The following is a 22,750-nucleotide window of genomic DNA, read 5'->3' on the forward strand; positions in this document are numbered from 1 at the left end:
AAAACACAAAGACCAAAATTAGGCAAGAAAACAGAATCTTTCGTTATAATGTCTGCTGAATTATAAATCCTCCATTTAACATTATAATAATTCAGTACTGGCATGAAAGAGAAAACTGATAAAATTTGACAAGTTACATGCTGTTTCTACCATCCTATTTACTACTTAATATGGTAGCCTTTCCAGTCTTTCTCTAACAGAAACATTATTTCTTGGCATTCAACTCCAATATATATTATATACACACTAAAGAACTAAAATGGTACTTTCAGAGTTACCAACCACTTCACACCACTCTCCCACCTCCTTAAGCTAACAGTATTTTTCTAAATTTGGAGAAATTATCCAAACTTATTAAGGGCTATGTATTTTTCTAAGCTGTATGTGGCTAGTATAAAAATATACACATATTAGCAAAAGCATTTGTTTGACTATAAAAACATAACTGTGTGAATGTAAAGAATATTCTTTTGTGTATTATGGCACTGCATTCTAAAAAACAAACTGACATCTCAGTTTATTTTACTTACACAATAAGTTTAATTTACATTTAAATGATAGTGCATTTCAGGAGCAAGACTTAAAAACAATTCCTACTGAATGACTGCTATAATAATCTCCTTAAGAAAGAAATAAACATAAACTAAAACAACAGTTGTAAAACATATATAGTAGCGCTCAGCTAAAGACAAAACTCGATATTCAGTAGGAAAATACTAAAAAAAAAAAAAAAAATACCAGAAGGGGTTTTTGTTTAGATTTCTGGTTGAAATCAAAATCTGTTTCCTTAAGTCTTCAATCTTGAGCATATCAAAAGCTATTTATTAAAGCAGGCTTTCAGGCAGTAAACTCAAATTTCCACTATCCTCTGTATACTCCCCTATGATGATCAATCAGAAGAGAAGATGGTTTTTAGTGCTTCTATGTCCAAGACCTGATGAAATCCTTTCCACAGGTTCTCAGTTAATGAAACTAACATAAAGTACTAAATTATTTCCAGAATTTAAATACAAAGGTTTATCTGTTTTCTAGGAACTGTGGAAAGTTACATAAGAACTCACATTTTCTAAATCATAATGATAAACATCTGAAGTTTGAATATAAGTGTCAGAAGTGTTTGAACCAAAGCAACTCCATCTTGAATAGGAGCTGGGTAAAATGAGGCTGAGACCTACTGGGCTGCATTCCTAGACCATTAAGACACTCTAAGTCACAGGATGAGATAGGAGGTTAGCACAAGATGCAGGTCATAAAGACCTTGCTGGTAAAACAGGCTGAAGTAAGGAAGCCAGCCAAAACCCCGTAAAACCAAGATGCCCATGAGAGTAACCTCTGGTCCTCACTGCTACACTGCCACCAGCACCATGAGAGTTTACCAAATGCCATGGCAACATCCTCAGGAAGTTACCCTATATGGTCTAAAAAGGGGAGGCAGGAATGATGTACCCCTTGTTCAGCATATCATCAAGAAATAACCATAAAAATGGGCAACCAGCAGCCCTCAGGGCTGTTCTGTCTGTGGAGTAGCCATTCTTTCATTCCTCATCATTCTTTTTTTTTTTTTTTTAAATCTATTCTTTTTTTAATTATTATTATTATTATTATTATACTTTAGGCTCTATGGTACATGTGCGCAATGTGCAGGTAAGTTACATATGTATACATGTGCCATGCTGGTGCGCTGCACCCACCAACTCGTCATCTAGCATTAGGTATATCTCCCAATGCTATCCCTCGCCCCTCCCCCCACCCCACAACAGTCCCCGAAGTGTGATGTTCCCCTTCCTGTGTCCATGTGTTCTCACTATTCAATTCCCACCTATGAGTGAGAATATGCAGTGTTTGGTTTTTTGTTCTTGCGATAGTTTACTGAGAATGATGATTTCCAATTTCATCCATGTCCCTACAAAGGACGTGAACTCATCATTTTTTATGGCTGCATAGTGTTCCATGGTGTATATGTGCCACATTTTCTTAATCCAGTCTATCATTGTTGGACATTTGGGTTGGTTCCAAGTCTTTGCTATTGTGAATAATGCTGCAATAAACATACATGTGCATGTGTCTTTATAGCAGCATGATTTATAGTCCTTTGGGTATATACCCAGTAATGGGATGGCTGGGTCGAATGGAATTTCTAGTTCTAGATCCCTGAGGAATCGCCACACTGACTTCCACAAGGGTTGAACTAGTTTACAGTCCCACCAACAGTGTAAAAGTGTTCCTATTTCTCCACATCCTCTCCAGCACCTGTTGTTTCCTGACTTTTTAACGATTGCCATTCTAACTGGTGTGAGATGGTATCTCATTGTGGTTTTGATTTGCATTTCTCTGATGGCCAGTGATGGTGAGCATTTTTTCATGTGTTTTTTGGCTGCATAAGTTAGACCTAAAACCATAAAAACCCTAGAAGAAAACCTAGGCAGTACCATTCAGGACACAGGCATGGGCAAGGACTTCATGTCTAAAACACCAAAAGCAATGGCAACAAAAGCCAAAATTGACAAATGGGATCTAATTTAACTAAAGAGCTTCTGCACAGCAAAGGAAACTACCATCAGAGTGAACAGGCAACCTACAAAATGGGAGAAAATTTTCGCAACCTACTCATCTGACAAAGGGCTAATATCCAGAATCTACAATGAACTCAAACAAATTTACAAGAAAAAAACAAACAATCCCATCAAAAAGTGGGCGAAGGACATGAACAGACACTTCTCAAAAGAAGACATTTATGCAGTCATCATTCTTAATAAACTTGTTTTCACTTTACTCTACGGACTCGCCCTGAATTCTTTCTTGTGCAAGATACAAGAACCCTCTCCTGGGGTCTGGATCAGGACCTCTTTCCTGTAACATCTTTCTGGCAACCATAGAAGCGACTATAGTGCGGAAACCCCCAAACCAAAGGCTAACTTTGGCTAAGTGGTGGGGTCTGGTAACATCTTTCTGGCAAACCCTGAAGAGATGATACTGAAGAACCATCCCCCCCCCAACCCCCACCCCTGATCAAAAGGAAAAAGACTGCAGCACTGATCAGCTGACTTTGGGTAAGTGGTGGGGTACCTGGGTAAAGGATGGGATTGGGTTAGAGGCCCAACTTAGGGGAGTTAGCATCTCTCCTAAGATAGAGTGGGTTGGAGGCACCTCTTAATAAAAGGCAAGGACCAACCTTGGGTTAGAGGCCCAAAACTGAGGAGGGTTAGAGTCTCTTCTAAGATTTAGGGGTTAGAGGCCCCTCTTGGTAAAGTCCCTTTAGGCTAAGAATGAGTTTGGCACCACAGGATATTAACTGCTTTTCTCTGAATTAATCTGCCTTGTACTCTTTGCTAATGGTTATGGGTGACAGGATTAGGCATGTACAGGATCGTGGGACATGGGGAGCTTTTTCCTTCCTAAAAGGGGAAACTTGAGAGCTAATGGGACTGCTGGAAAAGATCCCTTCTTGACTGACAAGCAGCCGCCTGAACTTTTTTTTTTTAAATTATACTTTAAGTTTTAGGGTACGTGTACACAACGTGCAGGTTTGTTACATATGTATACATGTGCCATGTTGGTGTGCTGCACCCATTAACTCGTCATTTACATTAGGTATATCTCCTAATGCTATCCCTCCCCCCTCCCCCGAACCCACAACAGGCCCCAGTATGTGATATTCCCCTTCCTGTGTCCACGTGTTCTCATTGTTCAATTCCCACCTATGAGTGAGAACATGTGGTGTTTGGTTTTTTGTCCTTGTGATAGTTTGCTGAGAATGTGTCACTGCAATGGGTGGGTCTTTGTCTGGCCTCCCTGAGCTCTTCACCTTCCTCAGCATGCCACAGGCAATGCTTTTATCTCTCTCCATTCCCTTTCTTATCTTTTCTATTACTCAGGGCAACTATCTTGCCCAGAGATCACAAGTTGAAACTCCTGGTGGGAGGTTAGATTAATGATGACAGGGCCCAACAGGGGGTAAGTTTGAACCTTGCCAGTTTGATATTGGGTGCTAAGCAGAGGGGCTAATGTCTATGTTTCGTCACACATATTTTGCTCTGGCCAGAAAGGAAAAAGATAACTTTCCTCTGTGTTGCAACTTGGCCCCCAGGGCTATGGTGCAGCCAGCCAGGTTACTAGGGCCGCTGAGGAAAAGGGAACCCAGAAGCCTGGCATGCCAGCAAAAGGGTAAGAATTTCCTACTAGTCAGACTTCTGGCCTCTCTGTCTCTCTCGGTCTCTCTCTCTCTCTCTCTGCAAACCAGTTGAATAAACGGTAAAAATCACTAGTTATCTCCTGTAAAGTTTTGATTAATGGGAAAAAGGATTCATGAGGCTAGTCTTAAGCTGCAGTGAATCTAGTGTGCTTTGTGTGTTCTTCTGTATTGTCTGTCACAATGAGGGACACCTTAGGATAGAACATGAGCTTAGGACACCTGTAAGCCCACTTTTCAAGACAGCCCAGCAAACTGGTCAGTCGTGTCCTTGGGAATTTGACCTTGTAACCACGTGGCTGTGCTTTCTCTTTTCACAATGGCGGCCCAGGTTTAGGGTCCAATTCCTGGCTTAGGGAATGGGTCCTTTATCTTCTGTCTCTCTGTGTATTTATATGTGTTGTGTGTGTGATGTTTATATATGAAGGAGCTTAAATTAATTGATTTAATAATAATAAGAGCTTAAATTAAATATATTGTCAGAAAAGTAAAAAGTGTAATGCCTTTTATTTAGTTCATGTGACTTAAGTCATCTTTGGCAAATAAAGACAGTTTTAAAGATATTGGTAAAATAAAAATATCTTCAAAATGTAAACATTTGGTCTAAATTATGTAGGTAAGATATTAAGTTTCCTAAATGCTTTCAGATCATAAACTACTTCTTTGACTATTAAAAACTGCTCAATTTACCTACTTTGGACATTAGATCCTAGATAAGGCCTGGGAAATGCGGAGTTAGCCACATCCCCTAGCAATGATGTAAAGAGTCAGTTCCTATCTGCACTTTGACTGGTGTGTCTTAGGCTAGTCTCCACATCTAGCACACAATTATAATCCTGAACTTACCAAGATTTTTCACAAAAAAAATGAAGTTACTAAGAGTTAACAGTGTAACATGTAACTAAGACTACAGAAGAAACAGTTCTACACGCAAGGTATGTAAAGAAAGTGAAATTTGTTTTTGATAAAAGATTATAAGAAGGCATAGGAATGTGAATTTCCTGCCTAGATTAAAGGTTTAAAGGACTGTTTTAAGTTAGATGGAATAAAGCTGAAGGTTTAAGCAAGTTGTGGAAGGTTTGTAAAAAATCTCGAAAAAGAAAATTCTGTGTGTGAATATATTGGCTAAAGTAAAAGGGGTATTATTCAGTTTTTCTGTAAACTGAACATTAGAATAAAAGTACAACAGGTTTTTCTTAGAGCACTGATCTGTTTAACAAAAGATCGGCTTTTTTTTTTTTTTTTTTTTGAGATGGTGTCTCGCTCTGTAGCTCAGGCTGGAGTACAGTGGCGCGATCTCGGCTCACTGCAAGCTCCGCCTCCCGGGCTCACACCATTCTCCTCCATCAGCCTCCTGAGTAGCTGGGATTACAGGTGCCCGCCACCACGCCTGGCTAATTTTTTGTATTTTTAGTAGAGATAGGTTTTCACCATGTTAGCCAGGATGGTCTCAATCTCCTGACCTCATGATCCACCCGTCTCGGCCTCCCAAAGTGCTAGGATTACAGGCATGAGCCACTGTGCCCGGCCACAAAAGATCTGCTTTTAACAAAAATTTGTAAAGGGTTATAAAAAGTTTATGTGAATCTTACCTTATGGTCAAGCATTAAAATTGGGTAGATATGTCTATAAGGCTTTCTTAAGAATTGGGTGTCACATTAATAGTACACTAATTCCAAGGTAAAGTTTGGCTTATATGGTATAAAAGTCATACAGGAAGTATAATCAAATGTAAAATGGTGTTTAACTTTCTTTGGGTTATATTTATATAAACTTGTTATTGGTACGTATTACAAAATTGTGTAAGATGCTTATAATTCTGATATGCTTCAGTATATATCATCAGTAATAATTGTAATTGTTACATAAAATCACTGTATGCCACAGAGGTAACCAAATTTCTTTGTCAATCGTGTTTTTGACTGTGGCTGCCCTAAAATATTTTGTTATCCACAGGCAATTGTTGTCTTGTTTTAATCCTCTTTAGAAGGTGGTTTATAATCAACTATAGAACTCTAACAGGTGTTCTTCAATGCAGGTTTCTGATAACTTTGGAAATTGAGACATCAGAATAGAGGAAAAAAACTTTCAGGACTCTCATGGAGACCTGAAGTGTTCCTGAATATCAAGCAGAACTAAGGAGTTAACTGAATAGACTGAACCAACAGAAAACTAAAGTAATCTTTTTAACTTTGCTTGAAACACTGCTGATCTTTTCGTTTTACAGTCAAGAAAACTTTTCTTTTGAGCTATTTGCAGATTTTAGCAATTGAGTAAAGTACACTCCTGTGAACAAAATTTGATAGTTGCTTCTCTCTACCTGATTTTTCCAAAATTTGGAAACTAGTTGTGAGTATTCTTAACTTACAGCAATATAGTTATTTGCATAAGTGCAGTAAGAATCTGTTTTCTCTTGTAACAGGACACAATTGGAGAAACTGGTTATTCTACCAAGTCTTTGACTGAAACAGCAGGCTTTCCTTTAAGGAATCAAATTTGACTTGTAGAGCCAATAAAAGCCCCTTGCAGACCTGGCCTCATACTTCACCTACACAGTCCCTGTACAGGGTTTCTGACCTGTGGCAAATAAAAAATGTCACTTTCTAACAGGTCTAGGAGGCCCAAGTTATCTTGGGACCTCAAAAGGAGAATAATTTACCCAATTCATAGGTATTTGAGGGTACAAATCCATGGCTGGGCTCAGCTTTTAAAAAGTCTTATCTGAGATTCTCTATGGAACAGAGTTCCATCAAAGCCAATTTTTAAAGCCTAAGTGAAAAATAATTGTTCTTGCTGCACTTTATACAAATAATCAGGCCAAGTATAATAAAGCAAATTGGTCTTACCATGATTTGTCTTTAGTAAAAATGGAAAACTTGAGAGAGAAATTATGTTTCAAGAACTATGGTACACTTGTTACTAATTTCTAGTCTCATCAGTTGTTTTTAGGTTTGCTTCTGCAATTTTGGCTAACACTGCTTATTCCTGTGAATGAACCAGTGGTCTCTGACTGCTACTCAGAAAAAACAAGAGGGTTGGGTAATGTGAAAATCTGAATCAGTAGTCTAATTCTGGGCATGTATTGGAATTGGCTAGCAACCCCACATCAGCTTGGTTCTAACAGTTGCCCAATTCATGGAACACATTCTAATTTAGTTTACTTGGGATAATTTTACTTATTTTGTTTTACTATTGTGGAATATATTACTGTTGTACTCTTTGTGTAGGAATGCAGAATAAGCTTACTCAATGTTTTCCTAAATTGAACACTTACTAATATTCCAGATATCACCTCTTGTTGGAACTCAAAAGTCATGAATGACCCATATCAATACTTTCTGACTGAGCTCCTCTCTACCACATATACAGAAAGAGATCCTCATAGTCAGGCAGGAATATCATCGCCCCTATTCAGCCTGAAGAAGTTATAGAAGATAGATCTTCATTCCTCTGCAACCCTTAGGATTAAGGGTTATCCTGTAAAAGGGAGGGTGGAAATGTCACAGGCGTTTGAACCAGAGCAACTCCATCTTGAACAGGAACTGGGTAAAATGAGGCTGAGACCTACTGGGCTGCATTCCTAGATGGTTAAGGCATTCTAAGACACAGGATGAGACAGGAGGTCAGCACAAGATACAGGTCATAAAGACCTTGCTGATAAAACAGGTTGCAGTAAAGAAGTTGGCCAAAACCCACCAAAACCAGATGGCCATGAGAGTGACTCTGGTTGACTTCACAGCTATACTCCCACCGGCACCATGACAGTTTACCAATGCCACGGCAACATCAGGAAGTTACCCTACCGAGGCAGGTGGATCACCTGAGGTCACGAGTTGGAGACCAGATTGGCCAACATGGGGAAACCCCATCTCTACTAAAAAATACAAAAATTAGCCAGGCGTGGTGGTGCTTGCCTGTAATCCCAGCTACTTGGGAGACTGAGGTAAGAGAATTCCTTGAACCTGGGAGGCTGGACTGAAGTGAGCCAAGATCATGCCACTGCACTCCAGCCTGGGCAACAGAGCAAGACTCCATCTCAAAAAAAAAAAAAAAAACAACCAAAATAAAAAGGAAGTTACCCTATATGGTTTTAAAAGGGAAGGCATCAATAATCCACCCCTTGTTTAGCTTATCATCAAGAAATAACCATAAAAATGGGCAACCAGCAGCCATCAGGGCTGCTGTGTCTATGGAGTAGCCATTCTTTTCTTCTTTTACTTTCTTAATAAACTTGCTTTTACTTTACTTTATGAACTCACCCTGAATTCTTTCTTATGTGACATCCAAGAACCCTCTCTTGGGGTCTGGATCAGGACCCCTTTCCTGCAACGTAAGTGTTAAAATCTTCCAATAAATTATTCCACATATAGTCTATTTTTATCAAATACTTATAAATCACAAACGCTTTAATAGTATGAAACTTCTAGCTCTTAAATGGAAATTGAAATAATTAAAATTGTTTAGCTTAGAAACAGGAAAATTATCATTTTCTTTTCTTCAATAAGAAAATACACAAAATTAGGAACATTAAAAAATCTCTAAAATGCATAGGTCCAGAATTTATACTAAACAGTTTATCTATTTGTATCACACTATTTATTATTCAACAAATATTGTGAGGACACAGAAAGTTTCCCCCAAAATTGCTTAAAAACATGCATTTTTTAAAAATGCAATGCATAGTGATAAGTAGCATAAGAGATATACAGTAAACTCATCCCTTTATTTACTAACATTGCTTTCTTTTTTAAATTCTACTTATTTGAGTCTTCCTAGATGGCATTCATCTTTAACGTCATCTTAAATCATTTTTCATATAAGATAAAATAGGTAGAAAAACAAAATGGGAAGAAAAGAAATCAGGAGAGAGAAAGATTGTAACAGAAGAGATGAGGGAAAGCTTCCTAAAGGAGGAGACATTTGAGCCAAAACAGGAAGACAGATGGAGGTGAGATACAGTGACAAGGAGAGAAGGACATTTCAAAGGGAGAAAACAGTGTAAGATAGAAGTATAAACTGTGAATGAAGAATAGTAGTTGGTTAAATTTCACTTGAAGGCATGGCTCAGAAATGGAAATTATGGAATATTGTAGCAAAGTATCACCATTTTTCTGAGAGAGAGTTTAATTTTTTTTATTATTTTCTCTTATTTTCTCCTTTTCCCCTGTTCCTCAGCTTCCTATTTAGCCCTTTAGAAATGCAAATACAACCCTTTACCTCCCCCTCACCAGACATTCCCTACAGGGCAAGTTCATCTAACTGTGCTCCAAGAGGGATCTCTCCTCAAGAGTTGACAGTAGATTTGCAGACCAAAGTATGCCCTATGGAACTCTCACTCTGGGACAGGGAGGAGGGGGAACAGCAGGGTGGGGGGATAACCTTGGAACTCATACCCACCAGGAGGGCATGTGGAAAGCATGCCCACTTGGCCACTTTTACAACTTACTTCTACCCAGGAAGGCGCCAGCTTAACTGCCCAGTAGATAAGGCACCAGCTAGCAAGGGGACTCCCTGCCCTTGCTTGCTCCCTCCCCTATCTTAAAGTGCCTGCTTTCTGCTCCAAGAGTATAGTAGTACATTTAAAGGCAGACTGTTTGTGCCTCTTTCCTCAGGCTAGCTTCGGGATAAATTCACTTTTTTTTCCTATCAGACCTCACTCCTGCTTATCGGATTCTGCACACAGCAAGCAACTAACCTGCTTTTTGGTTACAGAATGAATGAAAAGACAGGTCCACAGATGCATTAAGTCCCACTATCATGAATTCCAAATAACTAATTAACTATAGTGAAAACTTTGTCATTATTGCTATATAACCAGAACTCATACAACTAACTTCTAAGATGTAGGAAATAAAATTCAATTAATAATTAACCTTCAACAGTGAACTCAGCAATCAAAACAAGTATTCCAAACATGACATGAGAAGCATGATGGTATGATACAAATACTGTAATAATCAGACTTTCTATCTCCAATTCCTGGGTCTTTTTGTTGTACTGAGTTTTATGTTAGGAAAATACGTTTACTTTTGATCAAAATATTCAGGAAGAAAAAAGGTCGGTACTTAAAGTTGAGGAGTCCACTGATCTAAATAGAAACACTGCATTAAAAGTTAAATGCTATGGCCAGGCACAGTGGCTCATGCCTGTAATCCCAGCTCTTTGGGAGGCCAAGGTGGGCAGATCACCTGAGGTCAGGAGTTCGAGACCAACCTGGCTAACATGGTGAAACCCCATCTCTACTAAAAATACAAAAACTAGCCAGGTGTGTTGGTGCATGCCTATAATCCCAGCTACCTGGGAGGCTGAGGCAGGAGAATCACTTGAACCCAGGAAGTGGAGGTTGCAGTGAGCCGAAAGTGAGCTGGGGCACCTGGCGCCTGGGTGACAGAGTGAGACTCCATCTCAAAAAAAAAAAAAAAAATTAAATGTTATAATTTTGGGTAATCACTTGGGTCCAAACTGATTGTGAACACAAATGTGAAAGCAGGCACAGGAGGCAGTAATGTAGATAATACAGAATATGTTCTCTCTCTGTAAATAACCATCAAACTCAAATATTTTGATTCTTACCGACTAAGGTACACCAAAAATAAATCTGTGTGCCTCCATATATCCAAAGAATTAGGTATAAGATCCTAGGAAAAAGGAATCATTTACACATGGAATGACCTAATAAGACACATAGCTGGAGTTTAACATAGATGATGTTGGAGGATACATATTGATGGCATAAATGATGCAGATGCCAAAAAGGACAAAGTATATTTGGAGACTAGCAACCTGTCCAAGTGAGCTGGTGGTGTACACGGCTTATGGAAAATAGTAAATAAACAGTCCCATTTAAAAACAAACACAAAAACCACAAGCTCTTTTCTAAGACCATTATAGTATGGTTATTCTATAATCAAAATACTACCAGTTTGCAACATATAATTCAAGTGGAAATCGGTAAGCTTTTTTTTTTTTTTTTTTGAGACAGAGTCTTACTCTGTCACCCAGGTTGGAGTGCAGTGGCACGATCTCCGTTCACTGCAACCTCCGCCTCCTAGGTTCAAGCAATTCTCCTGCCTCAGCCTCCTGAGTAGCTGGGATTACAGGGGCACACCACCATATCTGGCTAATTTTTGTATTTTTAGTACAGACAGGGTTTCACCATGTTGATCAGGCTGGTCTTGAACTCCTGACCTCATGATCCACCCGCTTTGGCCTCCCAAAGTGCTGGTATTACAGGCATTAGCCACCATGCCTGGCCAGGTAAGCTTTTTTTAATGTGCAGCAGAAATTACTCAGGGCATTGAATATATTTAGGTTATAAATGCTGTAGAACACTAACAAGAACTGTGAAGATTCTTTAACTGTCAGATTTTACATTGCATAGAAGCTAGCAAGTTAGCCTGCACAGTCATGGATGCTGTCAGATGACATTAGTCTTCTGGATCAGAAACAAAAATTAATCAGGGTATAGCAGGCAGCATGAGCTTCATGTTCTCATGAAGTCCAATCTTCAATCTCTTGCTCCTCAAATCCCAAACAGGCAGTGTCAACAGGCCCAGGTGGATGCTGAGCATGCAATAGGATAGTATCACAGCTGAGGAACCTTAAACTTAGGAAACCCAATCTTCTAAAGGGGCTACTAGCAATCCTTTGCCATCAGTGGCAGAAGGGAAGAGCATTATCTTTTTATCCTGGACAGCAAACTAATCTGTTCACTGCCTTGGAGGGAGATACAACCTCTGTCTTCGAAGCCTGTTTCCTATACAGTTGTCCTTGAAAAGACGATCCAGAGCAAAAGCTGTCAAAGTCTGCTCAGAGACATACAGAAATGCAGGAGATCGAAGAATTGTCTCCCAGGAAATGATATATTCTTCAGGCTATTATACTTATGTTACCATATATTCTCTATGTGATAATTTAACCAAGTAGTTCATTTTTACTACTCTATTTAAAAACAAAAAAGGAATACAGAAATTTCAGCTTTTCCTTAGAAAAGTAATGTAGCTATCTAGTTATCACACTAAACTTGTGTGTCCACATGCATTTTTACTAAAAATAAAGACAATATGACACAGAATGAGTAAAACTTTTCACTTTACCAAACTACTCACCTAAATGGCAAATGATATTTTCAAAGGTTCCTACAAGCAGTACCATGTGAAGCACCTAATGTTCACAAGGCCTACTCCTTTATCCAGTCAAAGACAGTAGGTTAAATTCAACTTATTAGCCAAATATCAATATTCTTCACACAAATAAACACCTGAAAGAAAACTTATTCATTCTGGCATAGTAGGGGATTCAACCTCTTAAAAATATTTTTAGGCTCAGCGCAGTGGCTCACACCTGTAATCCCAGTACTCTGGGAGGCCAAGGCAGGCGGATGACTTGAGCTCAGGAGTTCAAGACCAGCCTGGCCAACACGGTGAAACCCCATCTCTACTAAAAGTACAAAAAAAATTAGGTGAGCATGGTGGTGCGCGCCTGTAGTCCCAGCTACTCAGAGACTGAGGCACGAGAATTGCTTGAACCAGGGAGGCGCAAGTTGCAGTGAGCCAAGATCGTGTCACTGCACTCCAGCCTGAGTGACAGAGCGAGACCCTGTCTCAAAAACAAAACAAAATTTAAAAAATCAAATTAGAATTTCGCATAAATTTGTTTTCTTATGTAATGACTCAATACAAAATATTATAGTCATGGGAAGTATAAGTTTGTGTAAAAACAGAAGTTTTTTCTTTTTTTTTTTTGAGATAGGGTCTAACTCTGCCAGCAAGGCTGGAGTGCAACGGTGTGATCACAGCTCCCTGAAGCCTTGACTTCCTGGGCTCAAGTGATCCTGCCACCTCAGCCTCCCAAGTAACTAGGACTATAGGCACACACCACTATTTCTGGCTACTTTTCTTATTTTTTGTAGAGATATGGTCTCGCTATATTGTCCAAGCTAGTCTCAAACTCCTGGCTTCAAGTGATTCTCCCGCCTTGACCTCCCAAAGTGTTGGGATTACAGGTGTGAGCCACCACAGCTCGCCTAAAAACAGAAACTTTTTTTTTTTTTTTTTTTGAGACGGAGTCTTGCTCTGTCACCCAGGCTGGAGTGCAATGGTGCCATCTCAGCTCACTGCAACCTCTGCCTCCCAGGTTCAAGCGATTCTCCTGCCTCAGCCTTCCAAGTAGCTGGGACTACACATGCATGCAACCACACCCAGCTACTTTCTGTATTTTTAGTGGAGACAGGGTTTCACCATGTTAGCCAGGCTGGTCTTGATCTCTTGACCTCGTGATCCACCTGCCTCGGCCTCCCAAAGTGCTGTGATTACAGGTGTGAGCCACTCAACAGAAACTTTTAAACTGAGAATATGCTTCTAACATAACCACTAAAAATAAAAAAAAACAAAAACCTTTTTGGAATCACATTTTGTAGAAAGAGTGCATAAACTGCTGCATCTTCAAAACTTTTATTCTGAATATTTAAAATTGGGAAAAACAAAGTTAAAGTAGTATATGTGACATACCTCTCCTAGAGCCTCGTATCTTTTCTGGTTCCATCTGTGCAAATCTTCCCGGTAGTTAAAAACAAATGGTTCCCCAGTTTTTATGTGTCTTAACTGTCCCTCTAAGAAGATAAACAAACAATATTGCTATACTTCAAAGTATATTTACAATAATATAAACAGTACAACAAAGAATGTCTGATAAAAATTTAAAATAACTTTCTCAGAACAGTTTATCTTTTTCATTAGATTTTTTTCTTCAGATGTCACTATGACGCAAACGTACAGATTATGTAACTAATAATGATCCCCAAGTACTCAAAAGTTATTCTTCTTGACCTTCATGTCTCTAATCTAAAGCAAACTAACAATACTTTAAGGCCTAATATGTATAAAGACCTCTCTAGCTATTGCCATGAACACGGGCCCAGTCCTCAAGAAGCTTAGAGGTTACCTGATGAGTAAAAGCATAAATATCAAGAAGTTAAGCAACTTTTCAGGAAGCTAAACAATCGAGATTGAAATACGTCAACAGTCTAAAAATCTGCCACTGGGGATTCATATAGACAATAAAGTCTAGAATGATTTTGGAAACATGAAAACTATCTGTGGGCTAGAAGAGGTTTAGAAGGTTTCAGTGAGATTTCTCAACTAGGTCTTCAAATACAGGTAGAATGTCAAATGAAAACCAGAGAGAAGCACTGAGCTAACACAGGTTCAGGCTATCAAATCACACTCACACAAAGCAAAGCTCTTTACGGATAGTGACTAAGCTTTACTAATAATTTCAAGGGTACAAGGAATCAAGAAGCATAGGCAAGGCAGGGAGAAGTCTGCAGCATCTGGTCATTTCCCCCAGGTCCTTTCCTCTCATTGGATAGCACTCTCTGGCCCAAAGTAGATGAGGACTCTACGTGAAGCATACAGGTAACCTCACACGCTGGTGAGCATTTGGGTTATAAAATATTTCCATTTTACGTGCCAAAGAGTTGTCCTGCTTATGTGATATTCTTCAGAGAAACATTCCTCATATCTAAACCAGTCATCCTGCTCAAAGTATTCTATAGAAAAGGACTCTTCTCAGAGCAAATATTAATCTACATTTATTTTATTTATTTATTTTTAGATGGAGTCTCGCTGTCACCCAGGCTGGAGAGTACAGTGGCCCAATCTCAGCTCACTGCAACCTCTGCCTCCCAGGTTCAAGAGATTCTCATGCCTCAGCCAACAGTAGCTGGGACCACAGGTGCATGCCACCACACCTGGCTAAATTTTGTATTTTTTAGTAGAGATGAGGTTTCACTATGTTGTCCAGGGTGGTCTTGAACTCCTGACCACAAGTGATCCACCCGCCTCTGCCTCCCAAAGTGATGGGATTGCAGACATGAGCCACCGCGCCTGGCCAGTCTAATTTATTAAATGAGTTAATTATCAGCATGTTTATAAGGAGAAAAGACGAAGCCACTTGTCTCCTGGACAGGACTTTTTCCCCAGGGGTATTCCCGGGGTAATCAGGAGAGAAATACACTACAGGCCAATTGCTTAAACTCCTCTTCCCCTCCATGCAACAAATATTACTACTTCTACTGGCATAAAATAACTTTTATTAAAAAGTATAAAAATTAATATCAGAGAAAAGATCAAAGTTTCTAGTCTCTTATTTTAAACTCAACATCTTAGTACACGATGACTGTTACCATAACTCTTAATATTTATAACTGATACTGGAAAGGAATATCCACTAACACAGTGATGACAAAGCACCAATTCAGTTAATGCAGAACAACCAATAGAAAACTACAACTCAGATGCACCTACCCTGTAATAACATTACCCTTCAAGTGTAAGGGTGTATTACACATGATTCTCTGTTCCAGAAACATCCTTGCAATCTACAGTATGTTCCTCCACATCCCAAGTGTAAAGGTTATTTTATTCAGAACTGAATTAATAAATTTTAAAACAAGGATGTTGCTGAAAAATCATGGAAAATTACTTTAAAACATTGTCACAGATAATTATTGCCAGACACTTTATTCTACATAACATGTGAAACAGTAGCATCTTTCTCTATAATTTAATTAGGAGTTCAAATTGGATACCAGGGAGTTGAACGCTCAAGGTTGAAATGCATAAGCTGAATCAAATTCATGACCATTAGTTTACGTAACTTGACAACTACAGAAAATTGTTACTTGGTTCTTTCACTTGAATGAAAAATTTCACCATGCAAGGATGTCATTATTTCTCAAAAGAATACAGAAAACATTCTACTTGGCCTTTAAAAGTAGCAAATAATATCTGTCTTATTATTCTATGAGCATTGTTAAATAAATTTTGCATATACTATATATAGATAGATAGATAGATATACACCACTTACTTTCATTAAAAGCATATTCAAATCCTTCCAGGGTATCAGGAAAATCAAGAGGCGGTTCATCTTTTTTCATTAGTTCGTCCAAATCTATCCTAGATAATAAATCTAGAAAAGAAATGATATGAAATTTACTTATATTCATTTTCATAGTTTGTAACAAAGATTTTAATTTAATTTAATTTAAAGTATTCTTTGTTCTATTAATTTTTATGTGTTGCTTTAACTGATAATGCTACTAAATTGAATTCCCAAAATACTATATTATGATCAAGCACAATATTAACATAAGCACCTTCAAAATCATAATTCTAAAAACAACTACAACTCAGATTCTATACACCATTATATTAAACTTTAACTTCTTCCCTTCAAAATAGACAGCTATTAATTTGTACCTTATTAACCTCATTTAAAAGTTTCAGACATTAATATGACTTTCAAAAGTCATCAAATCTTATATGTAACTGAAACATTTATGAATAAAGAAACTTATAAATGTAAATAGTATTAATATAGCATATTATTCTATTTTTAGGGGGAAAACTGTTAAAATAAAACATGCTAACTAGCAAAAATTATTTCACATAGTTTCTATTCTTCACATCACTTGAATCCATGCAACCAAAAAAACTCTGTCAAGGAGTTTTTCTTTTTCTTTTTTCTTTTTGATATGAGGTCTCACTCCGTCACCTAGGCTGGAGTGCAGTAGCACAATCTTGGCTCACTCTCCAACCTCCGCCTCCCAGGCTCAAGTGATCCTCCCACCTCAGCCTTCCGAGTAGCTGGGACTACAGGCGGGTGCCCGCATGCCAGGTTATATTTTGTATTTTTCACAGAGATGGGGTTTCACCATGTTGCCCAGGCTGGTCTCAAACTCCCAGACTCAAGTGATCTACCCACCTCAGCCTCCCAAAGTGCTGGGATTACAGGCTTAGCCGCCATGCCTGGCTGAGTTTTGGAGTAATTTTACATTGATGGAAAAGTTGAAAGACAGTATGAAGAGTGTGTTATACCCTTTACTCACTTTCCCCTATTAGTAACATTTTATAACATCATGGCATATTTGTCAAAATGAAGAAACCAATACTGGCACATTACTACAAACTAAAGCCCAGGCATTATTCATATTTCACAAGTTGTTCCATTAATGTTCATTTTCTTTTCCAGAATTCCATTCAGGACACCACATTACATGTAATTATTATCTCTCCCCAGTCTCTGTGGTCTGTGACAATTCTCAATCTTCTCTTCTTTTCCATGATCTTGACAATTTTGAGGACTGTGTCAGGTGTTTTATAGAATGACCCTCAATTTGGGTTCGTCTAATGTTTCTGCTTATGATTAGACTAGGGTTATGATTTCTGGAAAGAATATCACTGAGGTCAACTGCCATTCTCAACAGATCATGGCAAAGGGAACATGATATCAACAGGACATCACCAGTGATGCTAAACTTCATTACCTGGTTAAGGTACTATAGGCCAGGCCTCTCCACTATAACGTTATTGTTTTTTCCTCTTCATAATCTATTCTTTCGAGGTGACTATGTCTGGCCTACCCTCAGGGAAAAAGAGGAGGAATTATTCTCTACCTCCCATAGCAAAGAACACCTAAATGTATTATTGGAATTATTCTGTATGGAAGATTCATCTCTCTTCATCCATTTACACATTTATTCAATCACTTATTTATATCAGTATGAACTTGTGGACACTTATTATGTACTATAGGTTATAATCCAATACTACATTATTAATTTTGCTCCTCAAATTGTTCCAGCCATGACTACTGTAAGCTCTTTTTTAGACGTCTCCTGTGTCCCTTTGACATGTTCTCACCTTTTTGCTTTTCATGCACTTCCTTACTTTCTACTACTAAAAGATGCTCCAGCCTCATATTGTATCTTTCCTGTACCAGCCCTAGAATCAGTCTGTCAACAAGCATTTAATATCTTTTAGGCTCATATTGTAGGATGAGGCAAAAGTTCTCACTATCTGTCATCACAGAGTCATTTATAAATCACATAAAAAATTTAAAACTTCAAATTTACTCATTTCCAAACAGATGTGGAATCATTTTTGTCTAATCAATAAATAAAGGTTAGTTAGGTTTTGAGCCTCTTCATTCTAACTCAAGTTCCTGAAGACAAACGCTCTTAGAATATGTTGTGAGGCAAACCAGTCCCTTTCCTACAAAAGAAATATCTCAGAAATAACACTTTATTTCCGTCTCTCACAGAAACATAACAAATCCTTCTGTATAGAACATCATCAAAATATGCTAGAGAAAAAAGTATTTTGTCTACCTCCAGTCACTAGCCTCTCTCTGTAGAACAAAAAAACAAGCCATCAAATGCTTCATTAAAAGAATCACTGTTTAGCATTCTTCAAAATCTTTTATCAAATTCAACTCACATAAAAATACACTATCCTCAATATAAAAAAAAGTTTGTACACTCTAGTAAGACAAAAATGTCGCATATACTGGGCTTAAAAAGGGACATATGTTGCATATGTTGACAATTCTTCATTCATTAGTAAAGTTCTTACCACCTTGTAAATCTTTTCAAAATAAAGACAGAGGGTTTTAATATCAAAAATTGACTTGCAGTAGCTAGAATGTTCTCACTTTCCTTCTTCCAATGAACTGAGGCTCTGGGGCAAAATCAGATTCCTTGACTTCGCAGTCATCTACAATTCAAAACTTACAAACCTTTTAATCAGCCATCGAAACTGTCCATACATAAGCAGATTTTGCTTCTAATAGCTCTTTTCTGTATCTATTAGCTTAGACCATAAATGCAGCCTTAAATCTATATATCACTTTAAAGATTTCAAAGCACTTTCATATACATTACTTCATTTGATCATCACAGTCCTATGAAATAGTAACAAGTATTATCATATTCACCGTCTTTCAGACAAGAAAATGAACTCAGGTAAAATGGCTTGTCCAAAATCACAGTTTAGTAGTAGATGGGATTAATAAAATAAACATATCCCTCAAAGCCAAAGTCAGCACTCTTTCAAAATCACCATACTGATTCTATATGCTATATCAACCTTATAATACTCTAGCCCTCCTTTTCTCTGATTATATAGAATAAACACTTATGAATACAAAAATGTGCTTTGGCTTTGCTCAAAATGTTCCTTTGAATGATAAAATGAACAACTAAATAAAAAGACATTCCTCAAATTTTTCCTGTCAACTAGAGAACCTGATATAGATTTTTTTATTTCATTAGCGTTGAGAAGACATACAGAAAGGAACTGTCAGAAATTATTTTTCTGCTTTGTAAAAGAAAAGCAATAATGTAAAGTTGCATTTTACCCTGAGACTGGGTTCCAAAGGCAGATTATGCAAAAATCGAGTATAATGAAAGATTTCCATTGAAAATCCCTTCAACAACCTATAAAATACAATAGATTTGAATCCATATAACCTAAATATGCATCAGATATGACACGACTGTTTTTAAAGCATGGCTCTAGTGGTTAAAGTGATCCAGCAACTAGAATTCTAAACCTCAACTAAGCATATAAAACAACTGTATAAAAATACCATTTCACACCCAAAAGGAGCAGCAACTCAAACAGATATACTTGTACATTAATGTTCATAGGAGCATTATTCACAATAGTCAAAAGGTAGAAGCACCCCAAGTGTACATAGATGGGTGAATGGTATGATGGCTAATTTTATGTGAGACTGGGAAATAAGGTAACCAGATATTTGATTAAATATTATTCTGGGTGTGACTGTGAGGATGTTTCTGGATAGGATTAACATTTGAATGGGTAGACTTAGTAAAGCAGATTCCCTCCTCAATTTGTATGGGCCTCATCCAACTGGATGAAAGTGTGTATAGAGCAACAACGCTGAGTAAAGGAGAATTCACTCTCTCTGCCGATCTTCAAGCTGGGAAATTAGTCTTCTGCCTTCAGATTTAGACTGGAACTCACACCATCGGCTCTCCTGACTTGAACTTTACTGTCAGCTCTCCTGGGTCTCTAGCTTGCTGATAACAGAACTTGGGTCTTCTCAGCGTCCATAATTGTGTGAGTCAATTCTTTGTAGTAAATATTTCCTTAATAAAGCAAGACATTCTTACACAAAACTGATGTACCTTGAAGATATTATGCAAAGTGAAATAAGCTGACACAGAGGGACGAATATTATATGATTGCACATTTCTGAGATTTCTAGAGTCATCAAACTTATAAAGACAGAAAGTAGAATGGTGGTTGCTGAGGGCTGGGCAGAGAGGGGAATAGGGAGTTATTGTTTAATAGGTATAGGGTTTCAGTTTTGCAAGATGCAGAGTTCAGGAGATGGATGGTGGTGATGACTGCAATGTAATGTACTTTATGCTACTGAACCCTATATTTAACAACACTGGAGCATATTTAACAACAGTTAAAATGGTAAGTTTTACATTACGTCTATTTCACCACACTAAAGAAAGTACCATTTGGTGTCTTTATTTTTAAAAACTGTATTAAATAAATGAGTATTTAAAACACTATTGGAATTCTACTTCTGGCCAAAATAGAATAACAGGAACCGAATTATTTTCACTTTCCTTAAACAACTGGAAAGCAAGAAGACACATGTAAAAGAACAGTTGGGCAACAGGCAGCCAGAACTGAGAGAAAAAGAAACAAATGACATAAACCCCTTGATGCCCTGGCTTACTGTATGGAGACAGTTTAAGGCACAACAGGAAGGAAGAACCCAAACAAAGAATGAAGACCCTGCTGAGCTGATGATACAGAGATCAGAATTTGAATAATCCAAGGTGGCTGGATTTGGAAGCAGAGAAGGAGCACAGGGGAAACTGTTTAGAAAGAGAGACTGCTCTCTTTCTAATTTCAGAGGGATTCTCTCATGTCTCTGACTATTTATCCATACACACAGGAGAAAAAAAAATTACCCAAGGACAAGGAAATCAGCAGGCTGAACAATTCCTTAAGTACACACAGAGCTGCAAATATGTATGCCTATTAGCCCTAGAGAAAGGAAACTCTAAAACTGTCATATCGAAGATTAAAAAAACAAGCCTCCAAGAAAAAAAAGTTACAAATATTATAAATACCTGTCAGAACAAAGCCCAACATTCTTTAAAATAATACCAAAAAGCAAAGCAAAACAAAATTTAAGCACCAACTTATTCTTTAAAGGAATAGAACAAAATCCAGCACCCAATAATGTATAATTTACAATGTCTGGCATCTATGAAAAATGATAAGGCATGTAAAAAGGTAAAAATTATGATCCATAAACATGAAGAAAATCAATCAATAAACCAAGAAATGATAAAGATAAAGGAATTAGAAGGAAAAAACATCTACTTCAATGTGATCTGTATGTTCGAAAAAAATGTTTAATCATTAATATACCAAAGTGAGAACTGGAAGAAATTTAAGCTCCTATATATAAAAAAATTCTATCTATAATTAAAAATAGACTGTTAAAAATTCACAGCAAATATAATTACAGAAGATGAGATCAATGAACTTTGAGACCTAACAGCAGAATTATCCAAAATGAAGCAGAGAAAAATAATAGTTTAAAAATGAAGAAAGTATCACTGACCAGTGTGACAATGTCAAGTTGTCTAATACATTTTAAGTGTGTTCCAAGATGAAATCAATGCTGGGAAGTGACATAGTTTGGATGCTTGTCCCCTCCAAATCTCATGTTGAAATGTGACCTCCAATGTTGGAGGTGGCCCTAGTGGGAGGTGTTTGGGTCATGCGAGTAGATCTCTGGAAATAATTTCTCACTCTATGAGTTCCCTGAGATCTGCTTGCTTAAAAGAAGATGGCACCTCTTCCTTCTCTCTCTTGCTCCCTCCCTCTCACCACGTAACATACTGGTACCCCTTTGATCTGCCATGATTGTAAGCTTCCTCAGGCCCTCACCAGAAGGAGACGTCAGCACTATGCTTCAGGTACAGCCTGCAGAACTGTAAGTCAAATAAACCTCTTTTCTTTTAAATTACCCAGTCTCAAGCACGCCTTCATAGCAATGCAAACAGACAAACACAGGAGGGAGACTGAGAACTGAGGGAAAAAAAAACATTTTTTAAAAAGTAGATGAAATGTTTTCCAAATATGATGAAAACGTTAATCCAAGCAGAATAAACACTGAGAAAATGATACAAAGGTATATCATAATTACATTTCTGAAAATAGGTGATAAAGATAAAATCTTAGGGCCAGGCATGGTTGCTCATACCTGTAATCTCAGCACTTTGGGAGGCTAAGGTGGGTGGATCACTTGAGGTCAGGGGTTTGAGACCAGCCCAGCCAACATGGCGAAACCTCGTCTACCAAAAATACAAAAATTAGCTGGGTGTGGTGGCACGCGCCTGTAATCCCAGGTACTTGGGAGGCCGAGGAATGAGAATTGCTTGAACCCGGGAGGCAGAGGTTGCAGTGAGCCGAGATTGCACCATTGCACTCCAGCCTGGATGACAGAGTGAGACTGTCTCAAAAAAAAAAAAAAAAAAAAAAAAAACAGATAAAATCTTAGAAGCAGATAGAGAAAAAAGGAACAAAGATAATGACAGAAGACTTTTCAGGAGCTATGCAAACAAGACAATTGTGCAACATTTTTCAACTAAAGAAAAAAAAAAGTCCATCAACCTGGAATTCTATGCCAACCAAAAGCATCTTTCCAAATAGA

General features: G+C 37.9%; 1 protein-coding gene across 23 annotated transcripts in view; it reads right to left on the reverse strand.

The window, feature by feature from the left end:
• The window catches only part of ARB2A (ARB2 cotranscriptional regulator A), a 540,355-nt gene that overhangs the window by 423,998 nt on the left and 93,607 nt on the right, over positions 1-22,750 (reverse strand). For 19 of the 23 annotated variants that reach the window (XR_010140097.1, XM_063724455.1, XM_002815737.5 and 16 more), the window contains 2 exons: positions 16,061-16,162; positions 13,699-13,799 (listed from right to left, as the gene is read on the reverse strand). Coding sequence is in view for 22 of the 23 variants with exons in the window: in XM_063724455.1 (XP_063580525.1) it covers positions 13,699-13,799; positions 16,061-16,162 (203 nt within the window). In the remaining variant the exon portion in view is untranslated. The remainder of the gene's footprint in view (positions 1-13,698; positions 13,800-16,060; positions 16,163-22,750) is intronic. The other 4 variants (XM_054556475.2, XM_054556476.2, XM_063724464.1 and 1 more) reach the window with 1 other exon arrangement.

This window comes from Pongo abelii, chromosome 4, assembly GCF_028885655.2.
Source record: "Pongo abelii isolate AG06213 chromosome 4, NHGRI_mPonAbe1-v2.0_pri, whole genome shotgun sequence".
In the NCBI taxonomy this organism is placed as follows: Eukaryota; Metazoa; Chordata; class Mammalia; order Primates; family Hominidae; genus Pongo; species Pongo abelii.